General features: G+C 34.8%; 2 protein-coding genes across 9 annotated transcripts; both read left to right on the top strand.

The window, feature by feature from the left end:
• Positions 1-801: 801 nt before the first annotated feature.
• LOC18044677 lies at positions 802-3,440 on the top strand. 3 transcript variants are annotated; one of them, XM_006437720.2, is made up of 8 exons: positions 802-1,208; positions 1,435-1,515; positions 1,634-1,693; positions 2,194-2,237; positions 2,648-2,690; positions 2,797-2,868; positions 2,952-3,053; positions 3,137-3,440. In XM_006437720.2, the coding sequence occupies exons 1-8, from the start codon at positions 855-857 to the stop codon at positions 3,254-3,256; spliced, it is 876 nt and encodes a 291-aa protein (XP_006437783.1). In that variant the 5' UTR covers positions 802-854; the 3' UTR covers positions 3,257-3,440. The 3 variants fall into 3 exon arrangements, with proteins under 3 accessions (XP_006437783.1, XP_024040997.1, XP_024040996.1); XM_024185229.1 differs by lacking the exon at positions 1,435-1,515; XM_024185228.1 differs by lacking the exon at positions 2,797-2,868 and having other exon boundaries at positions 2,648-2,729.
• Positions 3,441-4,878: 1,438 nt separating this feature from the next.
• Positions 4,879-19,909, top strand: LOC18044676 (importin-9). Of its 6 annotated transcripts, none has more exons than XM_024185672.1 (33): positions 4,881-5,269; positions 5,699-5,760; positions 5,911-6,003; positions 6,577-6,748; positions 7,255-7,370; positions 8,111-8,197; positions 8,300-8,416; positions 8,520-8,583; positions 8,657-8,799; positions 9,646-9,693; positions 9,778-9,846; positions 10,791-10,866; positions 12,411-12,541; positions 14,038-14,097; positions 14,227-14,296; positions 14,393-14,457; positions 14,531-14,592; positions 14,684-14,807; positions 14,884-14,941; positions 15,092-15,201; positions 15,955-16,032; positions 16,122-16,184; positions 16,312-16,407; positions 16,515-16,624; positions 17,131-17,320; positions 17,647-17,761; positions 17,958-18,070; positions 18,167-18,244; positions 18,759-18,827; positions 18,917-19,048; positions 19,152-19,208; positions 19,293-19,383; positions 19,498-19,909. In XM_024185672.1, exons 1-33 carry the CDS (start codon positions 5,137-5,139, stop codon positions 19,527-19,529), a joined length of 3,084 nt encoding a protein of 1,027 aa, XP_024041440.1. In that variant the 5' UTR covers positions 4,881-5,136; the 3' UTR covers positions 19,530-19,909. The 6 variants fall into 6 exon arrangements, with proteins under 6 accessions (XP_024041443.1, XP_024041440.1, XP_024041442.1 ...); XM_024185671.1 differs by having other exon boundaries at positions 4,882-5,269; positions 19,158-19,208; positions 19,293-19,373; XM_006437718.2 differs by having other exon boundaries at positions 4,882-5,269; positions 19,293-19,373.
• The last annotated feature ends 1,279 nt before the right edge of the window (positions 19,910-21,188 follow it).

Raw genomic sequence — 21,188 nt, 5'->3', positions numbered from 1 at the left:
TTTTTTTTAAATAAAAAGTTTTGTGCATTACCATCGATCGGGTGACACCAGCTAGCGTAGCAGCGTCCAGTTAATTCAGGATGGTGGGTTACAACATCAATTAGGCTGATCGTCCCATTTATGGATGCTGGATAGAGGTGTGAGTTGTAGATAACGATGAAATCAATGAAGTTGAACAAAAAATAATTAGTAATTGACGAAATGATTAATTAATATCCTAACTTAAGATCCAGTAGATACACAAAAATTACAAAGCTAATTCATGGTGTATACTTGCAAAAGGGCTGTATTGTTGGGTCGGTTAGTTGGTACTCTTGCGGCATGTGTTGGTTTGGAGAAATGGAAGGAAATGAGAGTAGAGGAAAGGAGGAAAGGGGAAAGAAATAAAGGGAATAATAGATGATTCCACATCAGACTAAACAATGAAATTGAGATTGACCCTCATTTTCTCTCCCTCTGTCGCCTTTCCACTCATCTCCTCTCCTCCCATTTCTTTCAACCAAACAAGCACTTGATGTGGGTTTCAAATTTAGGCCGATAATTAAAAATTAACTTTAGTATAAAAATAGCGAAACAATTTTTAAAATATAACGATTAAAATACAAATTTAATAGATAAAAGTAAGTTGATACAATATAATTAATGGAGTGGTTAATCATTTCATAAGTAACTCAAAACCAACGTGATTGCTAAACAAGCGAACCAGAACCGGCTTGGCCCATTAAGAGTTGATTGGAGCATGGCCCAACAAACAAAGTAAATTACAAAAAGAGCCGGACCCAGCATCAATAGTGCAGCGCTTCAATCGTCCCGCTCTGAATTTCAGAGCTGAAGGAGAAATCGTTCGTATAGGGATGTATCTCCCCAAAATCCATCGCCAACCTGTCTTTTTCCAAATTCCCCAAACTACCCTTCCTCGTCGGCCCGAATTTCCACTCAAATTCAACCCATCTTCTTCCTCTCGTCTTCTCTCAAGTTCTCTCTCGAAACCCAGTTTCAAACTCTCAAGCATTCCAAATGCCGAAGCTTCAATTGTTAATAACAAAAAAGAAAAAGCAGCTATCGATGTTTGTAACAGTTTATCAGAATTTGATGACTTGGCACCAGACGGTGACGTTTATCTGAACACACTGAGACTGGTCGAGTGCTCCATGTTCGCTGCGGTTACTGGGCTTGTTTACTTCTTGAGCAATTCTCTCTCCATTGAGGTTTGTTTAAGATTCCCCCTTCCCACCTTGTCTCAATGGTGAAGTTGGATATTTTTAACTGTGTGAATTATTTTAAATTGACTGGTGTTGTGTTATTGGTTAACTGGGCTGCTTCATTTAGAATTTAGTTTTAGACTTTTTAAGTGTTTATTCATTTTTGGAGCATGAGTATGCTACCTCTCGTCATACTATATATGTTTCTAAATAAGAATTGGATTTTTTTCAGAATTATTTTGGATGTTTTTTCTCGTTGCCAATAGTAATCTCTTCGATGAGATGGGGTGTTGCGGCTGGGAGGAAAACCATGGTTTGTAATCATCTAATGTAATCCCATTACTTCAAATTAAAAAAAAAGAAAAAGAAAAAAAATTGACATAGTGGACCAAAAATCTTTTAGTTATTTCACTGATCATTCATTTTGGCAGGTGGCTACAGCCATGCTGTTGCTTGTCTTGTCCGGTCCGGTGAAAGCCTTGGCCTATCTGGTGAGATTGCTTTCAGATTTTTTAGCACTTTTATATTCTTACACTACCTCACACCAGCTCATATGAAAAATTGGATAGAATGGAATGGATAGGATGCAAAGGTGAATGTGCTTAAAATTCCTTCTTCCTGGGATTGATACCATGAGTGGCTAGCTTTCCTTTTGGGTTTGATCTGAACACAAGTGAAACCACCACGCATATCATTTTAGGTCCTAATTGCTAACTTGGTCTAAAATGATAGAACACTGTTGATGTGAGTTTATAGAAGCGTCAAAAGATTTCTGTGTGCCAGTATGTTAATAAGTTTACAGTGGGTGTTATAAATTTTAATTAAATATGTAACAATTGTAAGGATGGTGAATACTCTGTTCTACTTCAGAGCAGCGACTTTCTCTTTTATTCTTTGATATATAAAGATTCTGTGCTCTCTGCTTTCTAAGCAGAGCAGCAGAACAGCTGATAACATTATCACTTTTGTAAAATATTTTTTTCTCCTGCAGCTTACACATGGAGTGCTTGGTTTCTCAATGGGTTCTCTGTGGAGGTATGGGATGCATGTAATGAATGTCAATAACTTATTTCGCTATTGTCAACCGCTAAAATTATTATTGATCTTTATTAGGATCCTAAACGTTCTCATACTCTTTTGACTAGCATTATTTTCCTTAAATATTGAGTTTTAATATGCATAAATGCCTATTATTCTGTAGCTTGGTAGCATCTGACCACTGTATCCAGTATTATTTAGCGGAGGCAAGAAAAACCATGTTACTTTGTGATTTTGTCAGTCTGCTAATTTTCATATGCTTTTAATATTTGACATGACTGTTATGCTTTAAACTGGGAAGTACCTTTTATCTTTCGGAGTTGCTAGCAAATAATGCGAATATTCATTTGCAAATGTACCGAAATGGTGTTGTAACTGATGATTTTCCTTTTTATGCTTCTTATCAGGTTGGGAGTGGATTGGGGGCTGTCGATTTTCTTGTGCACCATTGTAGTGTTTGCATCTTTCTTCCTTGATTTCTTTAACCATGTAAGTAATGGCCTTCTCATGTTGTTTTCAAATTTCTAAACTACGGTCACTTTTGTTCAAAATGCAGGCTCGCTCTGCGGGTGCCATGGGGTATATTTTGACATCCTCAATCTTAATAAGAGAAAATATACTTGCTTTGGTAATTGTTTATTCTTTAATCTCTAAGCTATTGCTTGATTGAGCATCAGGATTGACTAACTGAGTTGTTTCATATGCTTGTAGATCACCATAAACATACATGCTTCTCTCACCTTCATATTCTCTGCCGCTGGTGTTAATATAGTTCCATCAATGAACGTGATATATGTTATATTTGGGACACTGGTATCTTAACAACACTCCATCCTCCTTTCGGTTAATTTGTCTATTTATGCATAGGAAAAATGTGATGGTTTTCTGGTTAACAGGTCTTGTTGAATAGTGGATTCTTTGTATTCCTTCTCCACCTATTGTACTCGGTATTTCTTACCAGACTTGGGATGAAAGCTTCTCTGAGACTGCCGAGATGGCTGGAGATGGCTTTATAATGACGTCCGAGACTGTCTGTAACTTGTAACTTATACAGAAAAATGTTTTTAAGGTAGAGTAGAGCACAACAATTTTTGTCTAGGGGTGGTAGGTAAATAATAAGGATACCCAACATTCTGTCTGTATTCAAGACACTTTTTCTTCGATATTTACAATAGCTGAAAAGATGCAAGTGTTCTAATTTCTGTAAATTTGTTATTTCTTGTTAAATTTGAACCTGTATGTAGTGCTTGACCCAATATGAAAATAGTTTCGTGCCAAGTAACAGGTAAAGTGTTGAAAAGCGAAGGACACCTTATTCTTTTTTGTGGAACAGTATATGAAAATTTCTTTCTTTCTTTTTTTTTTTGGTGGGTTTAAAAGAATTTATAGAAGAAAAATACTAGATGTACTGTCATCGGTTTTGTTTTCGTAGAATATTTTAAAGCATAAAATGGAAAATGGAAAATAGAAAATACAATCCTAATTTTCATTTTAGCAAGCGCACTTGGAAAACAAATTTATAAAAATTTCCCATGTGCCAAGTAGGGATGGCAAAAATCCCCACGGGGATGGGTATCCTCGGAGATTTTCTCCATTCGGAGAGGATATGAGGATAATTTCATACCTAATTTCTTATTCGGGGAAGGGACAGGGAAATTTTTTTACCCAATTTCTTATTCGGGGAGGGGACGAGAATGAGGTGGAATTCCCATCCCCTACCCATTTCCCCATTTTAATTTTTAATTAAATTTTTAATTTTTAAAATTACTAGTAAATAAATAATAAAATTTGAATTATAAAATTATAAGTATTGGTAAAAATAAAAAATATCAAAATATTTATATTATTAAACTTTTAGGCCTAATTAATTAATTAAAGTCCTAAATTTTTATTTAGGACATTAAAAAGACCGGACAGATTCTATTAGCCCAAAACTTTTGTTTTAATTTTAATATTTATTAAATGTTTTAAACTTAAATCTATTTTTTATTTATCTTAAATCTATTATTTATTTATTTTTAGATGTTATAATTGCCCACATCAAATCATAATTTTAATATCTAATCTAATCTAATATTTGCTCTTGATTTGCTTCGACTTAACTATTGTGCTGTAAATGGAATAGTCTACATTTATAAAGTGCCCACGCCACAATTGAAAAGTTAATTTTGAATCTAAATTTGATTTTATTTGTAACAATTTTGTATTAGGCTATTAATTTGTTCATGATAGTTTGTATCCCTTGCATGCTGCGTTACTTACTAATTTAATGTATGTGACTTTTGTAATGGATATTAATGTAAGATATATTTTGAACTTTACTTTTATTTGAATTTTTTTTTATTTTAATATGATTAACTTAAAATCGAAAACAAAATAAAATGTATTAGTTATTTGGGGATCGGGGACCTTCGGGGATCCCCTGTTATTATTCGAGGAGGAAATAAAAATTCTCTTAAATAATTTTGACGGGAATAAGGAGGGGACAAGGACATACATAAAATATCATGGATGGGTACATGGAGATTGGTCCCCTCTCCGTTGCCATCCCTAGTGCCAAGTGGTAGCGCATCCTCACTGGGCCCAAGTATCTCATAAGCCCGCAAGAATGGCACGGGGACGGACAGCAAAATTCAGCCGTTATAGACCACGTTAAATTCAGACTTTTATGATCAAAACGGGCAAAACCCTAATCCGAGAGCATTGCTGAATTTACATTTCTGCCACTATAACAGCTGACCGCTGACTGCTCTCTTCTTGCTTCGTCTATATAAACCCCGAATCAAGTTCAAACAATGTTCCTTTCTCAATTGGCCGGATAATTCGCTTGCTTTGAGCGGGAAACAAAACAAAATAAAAAAGCGAGAGATATTCGAACCTCAATTTTGGTTTGGAAATGGAGACCAGTGCAGTGGCAAGTGATCAAGATCAGCAATGGCTACTCAATTGCTTATCTGCTACTCTTGATCCTAACCAAGAGGTTCGATCCTTTGCTGAAGCGTCGCTTAATCAAGCCTCTCTTCAACCAGGTCTCTGTCTCTCCCCCTCTCTCTCTCTCATCTTTTTATTGAGGTTTAAATGTTGATTACTAGTGCTTTTGTACACCATCGTTAACGATTTTGAATTGTCAAAAGTCCTTTTGCAGAAGTACTTGTTAGCTGTTATGCACTTGCCTGTAATCAGCTTGTTGGTACTTCATATTCAATTTCTGTATCTTGTCCCCCAAAAAAAAAAAAAATTTACGAATCTTGAACTTATCTGCCAGATGAGATTGTTGAAGATTCAATTGATTGTAATGTTATTTTTTTTTTATATTTATTAGTATTATATGCATGTTTCATTTGGCTCTAATCTGTTATTTCTTTTCCATCATCATTGGACTTTCTTCTGTCCTTAAAGAGGAAGCGATGTGGTCCATGAAACTAAGATTATAATGTGATGATATTCTTCTTATGAAGGTTTTGGAGCAGCATTATCTAAGGTTGCTGCAAACAGGGAGATTTCATTTGGATTGCGCCAGATATCCTTCCTTACTTCCAAAAACTACATAACATACTGTTTGACTTTAACTTTCAAAAATCTGAATGGATTAGAAAATAATATAAAAATATAAGTTTCATAGTGTGATATTTGAATTTGTGTTGTCTTGTGAGATTTAACATGACTTTACCTAGCTGCGGTGCTTCTAAAGCATTTTATTAAGAAACACTGGCAGGAGGGTGAGGAATCATTTGAACTTCCTGCTGTTTCAAGTGAAGAAAAGGTATGTAGATTTGCAGTAGCAGAATGGGTGTGTGTTTTATACTCTGTTATTCCTCAGGATATCTTTATTTTGCTTGAAGGAATTAAAACTTTTAAGGTTCATTGGCTAGTTTGGCAGCAAACCTTTCTTGTTTTGTTGTCTTATTCCCCCTTCATGGTGGTTTTGTGTATTGTTTATATTTCCTGAAGTTGGTTTTAACTGCACAGCCAACCCAATGACATTTTAAGCATATTGGGATTTTCAAGTTGATCTCTTGTGTATAGTTTGTAGCCCCGCTACACTCAAGGAGTCAATCTTGTACCTTACTTTTATTTTCATGATTTGGAATTACAATTTATATACATCTGGCATGGCCATTTTGTATGCAGGCAATAAGTTGAAGATTGTATATCAATCACTTATTTCAAGTATTACTGAAATGTTTCTATTTGACTTGTCTTATTGTGATAGGTGGTTATTGTTGGTTGTAGTCCGATTGTTGTTATTTTGTTTTCAACATCTTACTATGGTCCATACCTTGATTATAATATCCTTTTGACACCTCTATGTGTAAAACCATTGTTGCACTATCAGGAAGTTATTCGCAAACTTCTGTTATCATCACTGGATGACACTCATAGAAAAATTTGCACAGCAATTAGTATGGCTGTGGCATCGATTGCAGCTTATGACTGGCCAGAGGACTGGCCTGACTTATTGCCATTCCTCCTGAAGTTAATTACTGACCAAAGTAATATGAATGGAGGTGAGTTTTTGGCAACTTCATGTTTAAGTTATTCTTATGCATCTCGCTTCTTTTAATTATATTCTTTTATTATTGTGCTGTTTCCACGTGGTGATTTATTTGTATGTGGTGGTTTCTTTGGAATGCCTCTTTCTCATAATGTGTAAATTCAAGTTTTATTGAAATTTTCTTAATTTACTGTATTTTATGAAATACTGGAAACTTATATGATAACTATACATGAACAGAAATTAGTCAATGACAGGACTTCCCCAAATTCTTTTGGAAAGCCACTGGCATCTTTTTTTTTTTTTTTAAATGCTTCTTACGAATAAAGTCACTCTCAGAATCTCTATATACTTGAAATCCTTGACCATCGTCATAGCATAACTGCTATGGGCTGAAATACATTAGAAACTATTAGGTTCTTAGGTGACTAATGACGTTTTTGCGCAATATTTCTTATGTTGGGGTCATTCTTGAGTTTTGCTTCATTTATTTTAAACTGATGTTTACATATTTTGCAGTGCATGGAGGTCTAAGGTGTTTGGCTCTTCTCTCTGCGGACCTGGATGATGCTACTGTCCCAAAGTTAGTACCTGTTCTGTTCCCAGTCTTGCATACGATTGTATCATTTCCTGAGGTTGGTTTTTATTTTCTATTTTTCATTGTTACTGTTCATTATGAAAGCCTTTTAAGTTGTGGAGTAGCTTCTTTTTACCTAATCATTTTGCTAGGACAGATTTCCTGAAATACAAAAACAAGCATCTTGGAAGAAATCTATGTATAATTGCTTAAGTTTGTTAAAAAGAATATGTCAAAGCCTCTGGTTGCAGTGGTTGGTTTTCAGCATCCTTACCGGGTGGTGCTAAGTAAGATCATGGGCTTGTTTGTGCACGGTGGAATTAGGTCTCTTTTATTGTTATCAAAGAAGTCGTGTTTTGACAAAGAGCGTCTGGTTGCTAAGGTGAATAAGTTAGCTGTGAATGCTGTGGGGCAGCCTTGTGAGAGATGTAATGCAAAATGCAATGTGTATGAACATAAGATTAGCATTTCTTTAGAACACTTTAGAAAATTAATTATAGCACGTTTCTCAGATTGCAGTGGTATTGGTTTCTAGAAGGGTCAAGTGCTAAGATATTGCATGGTTTTAATGTGAAGATTTTGTGGATGTATACATTTTGATACAAAGGTTTCTAGTCATTTGGGTTACGTAAATCTTGTGAACTTAAATATTTGAGATCACCTCAAATGCAAAAGAAGTTATATATTATTCACGTTAATTCTTCTCTGATGCTTTTGTGATGGTCAAAGTAAAATATGAGCGTTTCTCATTCTGGAGCTGCTCTCTTATATATTGCATTGTTGGACTTTTTTGTATAGAGCTATGACAGATATGTGCGCACAAAAGCTCTTTCAATTGTTTATTCCTGTACTGCTATGCTGGGGGTGATGAGTGGTGTATGTAAGGTATACCCTGAGCACCAAATCTTGATTGTGGCCAGTTTTGAGTATGTTCAAATCAGCTTGTTCTATTATGAATTTTGAAAGGTCTAAAATATTTATGGTCAGACAGAAATGTTTGCATTGATGATGCCAATGCTTAAACCATGGATGAATCATTTCTCCATTATCCTAGAACATCCAGTGCAACCTGAAGATCCTGATGACTGGGGCATTAAAATGGAGGTTAATTTAGTGTTTATTTTGATATCATGTTTACACGATTTCCTCCGTAACTTAAAATGGCCACAAATTGATTATTAATTTTAGGTTCTCCTTTCATCATTAGGTTTTAAAGTGCTTGAATCAGTTCATTCAGAATTTTCCTAGCCTTGCCGAAAGTGAATTTTTGGGTGAGGTTTTTTTGTTAGTTTTTTTTTTTAATTCACAATTTTAAGATCTGACTCCTCATTCTTCTTGTTGAAGTTGTTGTGAGACCGTTATGGCAAACATTTGTGTCATCTCTTAGAGTATACACACGATCATCAATTGAAGGTACAGAAGACCCATATGCTGGAAGATATGACTCTGATGGTGCAGAGAAAAGCCTTGATTCCTTTGTCGTTCAGGTATCATGAAATCATTTTGGGATCAGGATTTATTGGTTATTGGTAATAGCAATACCTATTTAGATCCTCTACTTTCTTTTTTCCTTTAAATTTCCTCAGGGGTAGGGCTCAATGGTTTCCATTGATGATATGTGATTTAAAATGTAGCCCCTTAGATTGTCAGTAAATTAAACGGTTTGCACAGTTAAAGTTCGAGTTAGCGGAATAACATAGTTTTGCACTTAAAGCTTCGACTTAGGTATGCTAGCCAGGTGCTTGGGCAACTCGCTCCTTCCCACACTCTCGTACTTATGTTTTTGTTTTTAGTTTAAGTTGTATCTCTTGGAGAGAGGGGAGTGCCCAAGCTTAACCTGCATCTAGACGGCCTAGGCAGCAAATTCTGTCAAATTATGGGCTGAATTTTCTTCCCAAGTAGTTGTGAAGCAGTCTGCATGTTAGTCATTTTGATATATGTGATACTGTTAATTTGGTTTGAAATCTGGATTTACAATCTGGAGTTTGGTGTAAATATTTCCAAAATCTTTCTAAATTTGGATTTCCTCAAGTGAAATGAATATTTGGGACTGGGTTTAGTAGGGCTGGAGGGAAGAGGAAAAGGCTTGCACCAATCAATGACTAAACATGTTAGTAATGTTTTAGGTGTTTGACAGCCAACTACTCCACCTTTGAAATAAGTTATTTCCCTTATCAACTACTCAGATTGTGAAGGAAAAGGAGGTCTGTTAGGGGTTAAAGTTCCACATCAAATCTGTTTTCTACGTCTTATCGTAATTTGGATTTATCCTGACTTGCACTTGTATTGGGTTTCCCAATGACTTATTTCTAACTACTCTATTGATCATGCAGTTGTTTGAGTTTCTGTTAACCATTGTGGGTAGTGCAAAGTTGGTAAAGGTGAGTTTAGATAATTTTAAACTAGTTGCTTCTCCTTATTACTTTCTTCCATTATTGTTTGGGTCAAAAAATTGGTTCTTGCAGGTCATTGCAAGTAATGTTAGAGAATTAGTATACCACACAATCGCTTTTCTGCAAATGACGGAACAACAGGTAATAATATATTCTATATGTACTTTTTCTTTTCTTTGTTGCAAGTAATGTGCCTGTTTGTAAATAGCATTGAAGTACTGAATTATATTTTATTTGATTATATCTCACATAGTCCTTAGGCTTCATTGATATTTCTTGTCAGCTTATTTCTCTGCTATTCTTATCCTATTGATTATCCTCAAGATGCTGAGGCTCCTGCTTTGTCAAACACTATTTCCACTGAACCTTCTCTTTTTCTTGACTTTAGTATGACCCTGGTATCATTATTCTGGCTCCTTTATTGGTTCTCAGCTTGATATGTACCCATATTCATCTCTATCCTTTTGATTCTATCTCTAAAATTAGTTGAGACTCCTTGACTTAGTGTATGATCAGGCTTGCCGTGCATTTGTTTGCCCAGCTTTACTCCAGATCCCACTTCCAAAATCAAATCCCCTTCCCAAAATTATAACCAGTTTTGGCTCGCCACTTCTGAAGCTATTGCATTTATCATTGCACACAAGTTTAATAAAGCAGTTATGCAGTGTTTTCCTTGTATTGTTTGTAGCTATGTCATTTTGCTCTGCTTAATTCTTCAGTTAGAGAGTGGTCTTAATATTGCTGGATGGTGTTGTAATCTGTCCTTAATTGCTGGTGGCTCCATAATGGACTATTTTTCACCCTTAAAGTTTTCAACTACAAAATTTGAAAGATAGAATTTCATATGGTGTGAATTTTATATTAATTCATTATTGAAATTGCGAAATTTGGAAAAAACCACTATGGATAAAAAAATGAGGGCTCTTTGTGGTTCTGGAATGTGACTTGATAATCAGTATTGTTGATTATTATTTTTTGTATGGGTATCACTCTTTTAAAATTTTTTATTTTCTTATAAACTATTTTTTAATAACATTATGTGTATCTGTTGTTGATTTTCCTTCTCATGAATGGTTTTTGTCTAGATTCATATTTGGTCAATAGATGCCAACCAATTTCTCGCTGATGAGGATGAATCTACTTACAGCTGTCGCGTATCTGGTAAGAAATTCCCAAGCAGCTGTCTTCTTGTCATTTGAAGCTTTAACTAATCAATAGCTCAAAAATGTTCTGTGTCTCTGTTTCCAAGAAATTATTAGATTTTTGGTGTTAAACATCATTTTAGTCATTTAGGAGATGATAATGGGATATGTAAAGAAGCCTTAAGAACAAAGATTGAAATTATGGAGTAAGGAGAGTGTTAATATAATCATAAAATTGAAGCCTAGTGACAATTACAATTTCTACCAACAGCCATTTTTTTCTTTTGAAAAATGATTTTGATGGTACTACACATGAGAAAGAGAGAGGGGGACACACAGACAGAGAGAGAGAGAGAGAGAGAGAGAGAAGGTGGTCCATTTACATCTTCAAACAGGTAAATTGTGATGTTCTGTGTAGCTTATGTACAGCTCCAGCAATGACATGCTTTTGCTTTGTTATTTAGAGGCCATATCATTTAATTGTTGATGGAAAAGTTATACTTTGCGTGTACATGTTATTATGTTCTAAAGGTTTTGCATTCCTTAGTGAGGCTTTTCACAAGTAAAGAGAATGAAGATATTTGAGCTCATGAGTCATGTGGGTTATTAGCTGGTTTAGCTGGCAAAACCTCTTTGGATGGTACAAGAGGTGTGCGTTTTGAATCCCTCTCACATGGGTGGGGAGTGGGTTTTGCTTCCAGTTATTGTATGCCTTTTTTCTTTAAGGGAAAAAAAAAAACTCTTGTGAATCACATGAACCTAGCTTTCATACTCACTTCCACTGCTCTCTTTTAGATGTCTGTTTGTCAATGTCTTCATCATTTTTTAACATGCGCTAAGCTTAAATAATGTTAGTTTCACGTCATCAATTGCTAAAAGAGTGATTGTTCTATCTGCAAACCCGTATTTGAAACACAATTCCAGATAAGACCAAAAAGAATTCATGCTGCTCGTTTCCAGTATATCATAGTATGCTTCCTGCTTGTTTCCAGTATATTATAGTCTCTAAATTTGCAACCATGGAGGCCATTCGGCATGTGCCTCACTATGGTGAATTGCTTGATTGACTTTTAGATTCTTATGCTACAAATATCTTGTTTAATCTAGAAACTCATCATCCTATCTTCACTACATATCCATATAAAAAACCTTTGAATTCATACATATCATGTAACCATTCTTGTTCAATTTTCATGTTAATGTACATTGATTGCAAAATATTACAATCATACAATCATACAATCATCCTATCTTCACTACCACAAGCGCATCCATCCATTGTCTAGATGTGACCTCTGCTATAATCCACCTTCCTCACTATCTCCCGTAGATGAACCTCACAGCGATTTATCTGAGCTATCCCTCTCAACCTCAAATCCCCATATCCACAGCCTAACTGGTCCTGGTGGATTTTACTGCCATTAAATCTATTGGCACGTATAAATTTAGTGATGATATTATGAGTTGCATCTAATTTTTTAAATTATGACTATATATATTAATTTTTTGAGACTGTAGGAGCTTTAGCCACATATTGTAACATCTTAATGTTGCTTCTTCCAGGTGCACTTCTACTAGAAGAGGTGGTGAGTTATTGTGGCAGAGAAGGAATTGATGCCATTATAGATGCTGCTAGTAAAAGATTTAATGAGTCACAACAAGAAAAAGCTGCAGGCTCTACTGTTTGGTGGAGAGTAAGTAGAGAACTTTTTGGTTTCTGATTTAGAATTCATATTGTAAAAGATTGCCCAGTATCAGTAGTTAGTCTTCACTTATTATATTTACTGAGTTCTACCTTAATAACAGCTGCTTCAGAAACTTTCCTTGATGAGTTCTTGTCTCTAGTAAACTCAAACCTTCCAGGGATAATTGGATCCCACTAATGGATGTTGATGCTACTTATTGGAGCTTGGCAATAGCTTTCCTGATGCATTATAAATGGCCCTTCTCTTCGTCTGCTAAGTTAGGCGTGTCTTGCTTTCATTTCAAAACCTCCTTTTAGTTTGAAAATCTGCAAACAGATAGAAAATTTTATCGCTATTGATTTTCAAATACCTGATTAGAAGCACAAACTTCATTTTGAAAAGCTTGTGTCAAACTAAAAATCAACTAAAAAGTATTTTCTGTTTTCAGAGAACAAGTTTGAAAGACACAAGAAACTCTTCTCTTGTTTTTCCAAAAACACTTCAATGTTTTGGTTCTCTGAAAATTGCTATCAAATTATATTATGAGATACATTGTGAGATCTTAAAGGTGCAAATTTAATTTTTTGTTTTCATTTTATGAAACACTTTTTAAAAGCTATGTTTGGTAAATGACACAAAAATACCCTTATCCATCTTGTGTTATATTCCTCAAGAATCAATTTCTGCCATCCAGCTTGGTGCTAGGGAAAAGGGAACACTAAAGGAGCTATGAATAACATGGCAGAAATTATAATCTATGAGAACAGTTGAGTGATCCCCCAACTTTTTAAGATGGTTGTAGATTCCAGATCCTATTAGGTTGGCCATAACCTTCGACAAGCGAACTTAGTAATCAGTTCTTACTGTCAAAATAATTGATTCATGGTTCCTTTATTGGCTTCATGGTTAGACTGCAGCAATTTCTTGTGGATTAGCTCCATTTAGAAAATTTGTTTCTGAACCTGGTCATAAACATGGGTGATGGTAATCTCTCTAGTTTCTGGTTACCAGCAGACAGCAGTGTAACTGCACAATTTAAATTGTATTTTTGTCAATTAAGAGTAAAACATGAAGTTGTCAAGCATACTTTTATTGCATCCTTTACCTACTCTCTGTAGCTTTAAGGCATTGGTCTACCAATTATAAAAGCAGCAGTATGTTTAGGTGTACAAATGCACACATGTTGTGAGAACAATGTACAAGTGATGCAAGTATTGGTTTGAGTTGCCATTCTCTTCTATATGATATGAAATACCTTTATAAGATGAATACTATCAAGATACATACGTGTGCATTTGATACCTTTATAAGTATTGCTTTGTAAGATGGATACTATCAATACCTTTATAAGTATTGGTTTTTGTTATTCACTTTTTTCTCCCTATGCTTATGATCTTCTTTGAAAGTTCTTTTTTAAGAGAATTTTTTTTTCTTTTTTCTCTTTCAGATATTCATTTATATCTTCCCTCAACTGAATTTGTCATTGTAACTTAACATTTTCTCAGATGAGGGAGGCTACTCTATTTGCATTGGCCTTTTTGTCAGAACAGTTGCTTGAGGCTGAGGTCTGTGCTTTATGATGGAAGTTATTTTTCTTTTGTATGGTTTTGGGGCTAGGAGGCAACCATTATTTCCGGTATATAATGTGATTCTATTTTTCCAAGTTCTTTATAAATGCCCAATTTATCTTTTAGGTTTCAGGACTGACCAGTGTCAGATTAGGAGAACTATTAGAGCAAATGATCACCGAAGATATTGGAACCGGTGAATTTTCTTTCTTAGATTGTCGTGGGATCGGTAGTAGTATTCAGATCATTAAAGTAGTGAGCACAGCATAGTGTTAACATTTTTATTCTGCAGGGGTGCACCAGTATCCCTTTCTTTATGCTCGTATTTTTGCGTCAGTTGCTAGGTTCTCCTCTGCGGTAATTTACAATCTCTCCTTTTCTTCATGCATTCAATTTTAGAAATCTTCTTCCTGATTTCTGCACTTTGCAGATTAGTGATGGAGTTCTTGAGCACTTCCTATCTGCTGCTATCACCACAATTGCCATGGATGTGTATGCATACCTCTCTCTTTTTTTTTTTTTTTTAATATTTATCTAGTCAAGAATAGAATAAAATCTGATGGTTAGAGTCTTTGGTCAACAGTCCCCCACCCGTGAAAGTAGGTGCCTGTCGGGCACTTTCTGAGCTCCTACCCAAAGCAAATAAAGGAAATTTTCAGCCTCAAATGATGGGTTTATTTTCATCACTTGCTGATCTTCTTCATCAGGTGAATAAACGACTAGTTATTTCTCAGTCTCGTTGAAGATATATAATAATAGTTGTTACTTGATTCTGCTTTTCAGGCACGTGATGAGACATTGCATCTGGTACTTGAAACATTGCAAGCTGCAATTAAGGCTGGTAGGTCCCCTTTTTTATTTTTTTTAATTCAGGGATTATTTTGTGAAATCCATAATGTAAATCAGATTTGTTAGTAATGTTGATGTAATTTTTTGTTTGTATCATCTAATGTTTGTTATCTTTGTCTATGTATTTTCTTGCTAACTGTAGGTTTCTTGACTGCATCGATGGAACCTATGATCTCTCCTTTGATCCTTAATATATGGGCCTTGCATGTTTCAGACCCTTTTATCAGTATTGATGCAATTGAGGTTCTGGAGGTAAAACATTGATGCTGACATGATGCTATAGTCTTTTGACATGTTGAACGGCATGCTTCGGTCATAGATATGCTGCTAAACAGATTAGAACCTCTAGGTGAACTGATTCAATATTTCGGAGGCAATACTTGTTATCATCATATGTTCATATGCATGCTTATTTTCTGCATTATAGTGGTAAACAGATAAGAAATAAAAGGTCAACCAGGTCAAGCTTCTTTGATAGATTATCATCTCTTATTGCATCTTTGAACGATCTGGGATTTGTTAACCAGAATTCTGTGAGTTCATGTAAAAAAATAGTCGGTACAACATTTGGGAATGAGACTCCTACAATTTTTTATTTCTTTTGTAACTTCCCATGATCTCTTTTGAGGTTGGTGCGAGGATGTTTCAATTCCTAGACTTCTTCCATCATGCCAAGAGATGTAACCAACTAGGCTATCCCCCTGAGAAAGAAGTATCCTACTAATCCCCTGTAAATGAATATCGTGTTGAGGTAATCATTTTCAGAATGACTGTAGTAGTTGAAACCACCCTTTGTCAAACACTTACATGGGCACAACATAGGAAAAAAGCATTTTGGAAGTTTTTACATTATTTTTATTTATTCTTTAAAGTCTAAACATATATCTTTGCTTGTCTTAGATAATTATTGATGGTACTTTTAACTTTTATGATTTATCAAGATCTTCCGTAGTGTATCAATTTGATCATGTTCAACCTTTCTTTTTCCTTTTGATTTTTCCCCAGGCGATAAAATGTTCTCCTGGTTGTATTCATCAACTTGCTTCCCGGATTTTACCATATGTTGGACCAATTTTAAATAATGTATGGCTAGTAAGAATTATGGTTGTGTTACTGTTCCTCAACCATGGTTTAGGGTATTTGTTTCTAATGCATCTTGTGGTGATCATTAGCCTCAGCAGCAACCTGATGGATTAGTAGCTGGATCATTGGATCTGTTGACAATGCTATTGAAGGCAAGTTAGACTTGGGTTTATAAATGTCAGATGTCTTACTTTTGCCATTGACTTCAGTTTACAAACTTAAACAACTTTGTGATTTTATGACATGTTGCTAATTAAAGTTTGTGATGCCATTGTACAGAGTGCTTCTACTGATGTAGTGAAAGCAGCATACGATGTTTGCTTTGATGCTGTTATCCGGATAATCCTTCAAAGTGAAGACCATAGTGAAATGCAGGTTAAGATTTCTTGGGAAAAGTTATATGCACATGTTCACTTTTCAGGTAGTTGTATGTTGTATGTAAACTGTATGAAAATGACCTCTGTTTTGACAACATTTACCAGAATGCAACTGAATGTTTGGCAACTTTTATATGTGGGGGAAGACAACAGATGCTTGTTTGGGGGGGTGATTCTGGATTTACTATGAGAAGTTTGCTTGATGCTGCTTCAAGGTAGGATTTTTTTTTTCATTTTTTTAGGTTAATTTTGGATCTCAAAATACAGATATTCTTTATGGACTTCTTATAGATCACCTAGTTTTAGTCCCTCTTTTAAATTTGGTGAGTTTTTGTTTCTGTGCCAGACCTTGTCTTTAGTGTCTTCTCATGAAAGACCTTTTTTCTTTTTGGCACAACCATTGGGTAAATGTAGTTTACATATGCTTGTTTCTCGCTTTTGTTTCCTCAATTGATTTGTATCTTGTGTGAAATTGTTTTCACTTAGGAGTCATTTTTTTATGAAGATGATTTATTTAAAAGGGTTTCACTCATTATAACCCCATAATTTTATACCATTTTCTTGAATAACATTTGATAGTTGATCATGAAGTATATACTGACTGCCTTTTGTTGAGCCCCTTTGATCCTGCTTTATCTATTAAGCTTCATATCTGATGATGATGAGGACTTTTATGGATTCTTTTTTTAGTATGCTGAATTTAAAGCAAATCTGAATGCAGGCTTCTTAATCCTGATCTGGAAAGCTCTGGATCACTTTTTGTTGGAAGCTATATACTGCAACTGATTTTGCATCTTCCATCACAAATGGCACAGCATATTCGGGACCTAGTTGCTGCTCTTGTTAGACGCCTGCAGTCTGCTCAAATAGCCGGATTGAGAAGCTCATTGCTACTTATTTTTGCTAGATTGGTACTGTCCTTCAATATGACAATGTGATCTTTAGTGCTTGTCTGCGTCAAATTTTACAGCTTCTGGTACAGATAACTATTTAAGTTAATAACCGATGTCTACGTATTTTTGAAATTTTTTTTCTTGTCGCATTTTCTCTTATTGGCTATCTTAGCTGGAAAATTTTCTGGTTACTTATATCATAGAAATTTATATTCTATTTTATAGCTTAAGCAGCCAATTGAACCTTACTTCTTCAGAACCTTTATGCTAGTTTCTTTTTCCCTTAGTTGTGTGGTTAATATGTCAGAATGAAGTTTCAGCTTCTCTGTCTGACTAAAATCCAGGTCCATATGAGTGCGCCGAATGTTGAATGGTTTATCAATATGCTGATGACTATTCCATCTGAAGGCTATGGTAATTCCTTCGTTTACGTAATGTCAGAATGGACTAAGCTGCAAGGCAAGTATTCACTGTCTTTCAGGCCTGCATTGTGTTGGCGTTAAACTACATCTTCAATGATCCTAAGCGTGTTGCTATCATGTCTTATAGGCATCATTGAATTATTTGTTTTCCACTGTAAAACTGGTCAGTTTCTAATAGTATCTTGTTTAAGTTGTGTGCATGTGAATTTGAATTATTTTCTGGTGCAATACAGGGGAGATTCAGGGTGCTTATCCGATCAAAGTCACCACCACTGCTTTGGCATTATTACTGTCCACAAGGCATCCTGAATTGGCAAAAATTAATGTCCAAGGTCATCTGATTAAGGTTCACCTCTACCTATGACTTTGGACTGTTTCTTTACTTTTATCTTTTAATGGTAATAAGCTTTTTTTGTTTAAAAAATCTCTTTCTGTTTCATAGTCTGATGCAGGGATAACCACTCGAGCGAAAGCTAAACTGGCTCCAGATCAGTGGACTGTGCTGCCACTTCCTGCGAAGGTACTCTTAGATTATGTTTTGACTGAATCAGAATTCAAATATCCTCTGGACCGCCTCCCGAGATGTAATATCCCATTACTTTCCTGGTTGCTAAAGGTTGTATGTTCCGATGGTAGAACTTAGTTCTGAGCCCAACACGCCAATTTGTTTCAAGGTTATGAAAATATAAGGATGTTTATGCATGGGCCATACAGATTGGTGTTCTCCTGGGCAGTGCAGAGTGTAATTTGTCTCCTACTATCACCATGGTTTATCTCTTATGAAACATTAATTATTCTGTTAAGGTGCACCAAAATTCTTACTTCTAGCCTGTGCCCTACACAAGTGGAAGAGTTTCATACCATCTATTCATTCCTTGCAAACAGTTTTCTTGTCCCTAAATTTTAGATAGCTAAAGCCGTGTTCGAACTGAATTAACTTGCAAATATTGACAATGTTAGAAGTTACTAAGCCTGTGTTTGGCAGCACAGCTGCCCCAAACACTCTCTAAGACTCATTTTCCACGGTGTTGCAGATATTGACTTTACTGACAGATGCATTGATTGAGATCCAAGAACAAGTTTTAGGTGATGATGATGAAGAGGTATTTATTTTCTTCATTGTTTTTTGGGCTCCTTATGATACTTAACCCAGCTAAATGGAACTTTTATCGTTAAATCAATTTTATTTCAGGATAGTGACTGGGAGGAAGTTCAGGAAGGAGATGTGGAATCTGACAAGGATTTGATATATTCAACAGGTGCTGCATCGTTGGGCAGACCTACATATGAACATCTTGAAGCAATGGCTAAAGTATATAATGAGGTTCGGTCAAGAAATAGTCACTTCTGTTTTTTGGAAGTTTGGTCCCGTGCTTTATCCCCACTGTCGTGTCGCTAATACGGTTTGCTTGAATGTGAATTTGAAGAATCAGGGGGATGACTATGAAGATGATATACTCTGTGTCAGTGATCCACTTAATGAGGTGGTGTCTCGACCTTAAAATTTTGTGCGTGTTTGATTTTGATTTGCTTTTGCTATTTTTAACTCCTTGCAATCAACCTGACAGATCAATTTGGCAAAATATCTTGCTGACTTCTTTATGAAATTCTCCCAAACCGACAGACAGCTCTTTGATACTCTTTGCCAGGTTCACTTTGGTCTCTGTCAATAATTATGGATCATTGATTCAAGAACTTCATTTTCTATTGTTCATTTTGCCATATTAGGACTGGAAACTGAATGTGGATTCACATGTTCATTTTAAAATGCAGTCACTTACACAGGCTCAACAAAATGCTGTTAGGATGGTTCTGAATTGCTGACTGCTGAGATGTTGATTTGGCACATCAAATGAGGATGGTCGGCTTTGTCGTGGAGCATCAAGTTAAGAAGGTTTGCTTCATTTAATTGATTTTAAATGACTGGACAAAGTAGTGATTATATTCCTTGCCTTAGCTACTCTTGTGGGTGGAACGGCCTTCAATTGAGTTTGTAAAGTTGAGGATACTTCTGTTTTGTTTTGTTTTGTTTTGTTTTTAGTGTTCTCCTCTTCCCCTTACTAGTTCCTCCCACCCCCAAAATCTAAATTATGGCCGGTGTTCGCTTCTTGACTCTTCATGTAGCACATTGTACCGGTGCTCTAATTCTTTCATTTCTTTAATATATATATTTTCCCCTTACCGAGTCGGTATAATTTTGACTTTTTAATTGTTATCATTTTCATTAATATTTGGAGATATTTAATAAAGATGCAAGAATGGAAAAGTAGTTAATCTAATTCACGTGGATCGTGTAATATTAGCTCCACATGTTCAACGTATTGTGTAATAAAATTCTTGACAAGGACTGCCGATGAAAGCCGGGTTGGTCTAAGTGTTCACAGATTTACAATTTTTTTTGGGGGGAAAGGACAAACACACCTTCAACGTTTAGATAAAGAGACAAAAAATTTCTTAATATTTTAAAAAATATATTTATACTTTCATTCACTAATGGAAACAATTATTTTTAACGGAAATAATAATTTTAATATATAATTATTGTTATACCCTTTTAGTACATAAAAAAATAATTATTAATTGTTCAATTAATTCATATATTGTTAATAAAATTATAAATATACCTCCATTGCTCAATTCCTTTATTTAAATTTTTATCAAATTCTTTTTTCAAGTTAAATAAATTTAATCAATTACTCAAAAATAAAAATAAATAAAATTAGTTATTAATGCCATAAGAATAACAATTCTCTACATGTCAATCATTTAAATTTGTATAATCAACAAAATAAAAAAAAATGTTGGTTACAATAGTAATTACAAAAATCTTATCTTAATTGTATTAAATAACATATCCAATAGGCATAAAAATTGATAATGGATTAAATTTATTTGGCTTGAAAAGAGAATTTGATAAAAATTTAAATAGAGGAATTGGGCAATGAGGGTATATTAGTAATTTTATTAACAATATATGGACAAATTAGACATTTAATAATTTTTTTTATGTGTGTAATTATATATTAAAATTACTATTTCCGTTAAAAGTAACTATTTTTGTTAGTTAATGAAGGTGTAAATATCTTTTTTAAAACATTAAGGGAGTTTTTGTCCTTTTGTCTAAATATTAGGGGTGTGTTTGTTCTTTTCTCTTTTTTTTTTTTCAGAAAGACTATTCATCAGTTTCTTCCAAAACAATGTTCTATTTCAAATTTATTTAATTATGGAGATGACATCAGTTGACAAATCTCTGGCTAAATTTGTGACTCCGGGGGAATTTGTAACAGCTAACAATATCTTCAGTCCTTTGCTGAGAAATTGTTTTCTTTATTTGAATGGAAAAAATCGGCAGTAGAAAAAAAAACCAGTTAATTCAACTCAGTGATTTGACAGGCCGTTATATTGCAAGGTGGGTGCTGTTATTGAATTATAATCATCCATGCTCTGACATTACTAGTTCTCGT

This window comes from Citrus clementina, unplaced genomic scaffold (genome assembly GCF_000493195.1).
Source record: "Citrus clementina cultivar Clemenules unplaced genomic scaffold, Citrus_clementina_v1.0 scaffold_4, whole genome shotgun sequence".
Classification (NCBI taxonomy): Eukaryota; Viridiplantae; Streptophyta; class Magnoliopsida; order Sapindales; family Rutaceae; genus Citrus; species Citrus x clementina.
The sequence above is the reverse complement of the archived record's forward strand: the minus strand, read 5'-3'. Positions and strand labels throughout refer to the sequence as shown.

Bases quoted from the DNA above. Each gene is read 5' to 3' on its own strand.
- LOC18044676 (XM_006437718.2), top strand. From the start codon at position 5,137: ATGGAGACCAGTGCAGTGGCAAGTGATCAAGATCAGCAATGGCTACTC. The intron at 5,761-5,910 runs ATATCCTTCCTT...ACATGACTTTAC, and splicing joins TTTCATTTGGATTGCGCCAG to CTAGCTGCGGTGCTTCTAAA. The intron at 16,625-17,130 runs GTAGGATTTTTT...ATCTGAATGCAG, and splicing joins TTGCTTGATGCTGCTTCAAG to GCTTCTTAATCCTGATCTGG.
- LOC18044677 (XM_006437720.2), top strand. From the start codon at position 855: ATGTATCTCCCCAAAATCCATCGCCAACCTGTCTTTTTCCAAATTCCC. The intron at 1,209-1,434 runs GTTTGTTTAAGA...GATTTTTTTCAG, and splicing joins GCAATTCTCTCTCCATTGAG to AATTATTTTGGATGTTTTTT. The intron at 2,238-2,647 runs GTATGGGATGCA...GCTTCTTATCAG, and splicing joins TCAATGGGTTCTCTGTGGAG to GTTGGGAGTGGATTGGGGGC.